At 57.3% G+C, this 606-nt stretch overlaps 1 protein-coding gene across 1 annotated transcript in view; it reads right to left on the reverse strand.

Moving 5' to 3' along the window:
* The window catches only part of NALF1 (NALCN channel auxiliary factor 1), a 729,871-nt gene extending 729,293 nt beyond the window's left edge, over positions 1–578 (reverse strand). Inside the window, 2 exon segments of the mRNA XM_027776194.1 lie at positions 1–2; positions 5–578. The exon segment at positions 1–2 is cut by the window's left edge and continues 229 nt beyond it. Of these exon segments, the coding sequence (XP_027631995.1) occupies positions 1–2; positions 5–254 (252 nt within the window). The 5' untranslated portion in view covers positions 255–578.
* Positions 579–606: the final 28 nt, after the last annotated feature.

Below are 606 nucleotides of genomic sequence, written 5' to 3' on the forward strand. Positions count from 1 at the left end.
GTCTGGCCGCGCTGCTCCCCGCGCTGCCCCTGCCGCTGCTGCTCCTTGTCGCGGGTCCGGGTCAGTTTGGCCTCGGCGCAGAACCACAAGTGATCAGAGAGCAGGACTGTGAAAAACAAGAGAGATGCCAGAGACAGTCGCCATTTCTGAGCCCTCTCGGAATCGATGAACGGTTTCTCGTTCTCCCGGGGTGCTGCCAACCAGATTTTTAAGCCGTCGTCATACTGCCGACACATCCAAGCACCCCTGGTCATATTTTGGGAACGCACAGCCCTGGCCGACTCCACCGTGAGGGCTCCGCTGCCGGTGTCACCACAATATGCATTGACTTAAAGCTTTAATTTCCTTATCCCCTCCTCCCGTTTCTTCTCTCTCTCCCTCTCTCTCTCCCTCTCTCTCCCTCTCTCTTCCCTCTCTCTCCCCGTTTTTTGCCTACATAAATATTACCAGGCTTTGGAGACAGAGCCGACTTGCTTGCGACTTAATCATCAGCCGACCCCATCCCCTGCCGAGAAACGATAATGCAGAGAGAGGGAGAGAGAGGGAGAGAGAGGCGGAGGAGGCTGGTGTGCGGGTCGGTGCCGAGCCGAGTGCAGGAGCTGATGG

This window comes from Tupaia chinensis, unplaced genomic scaffold (genome assembly GCF_000334495.1).
Source record: "Tupaia chinensis unplaced genomic scaffold, TupChi_1.0 Scaffold000644_1, whole genome shotgun sequence".
Taxonomy (NCBI): Eukaryota; Metazoa; Chordata; class Mammalia; order Scandentia; family Tupaiidae; genus Tupaia; species Tupaia belangeri.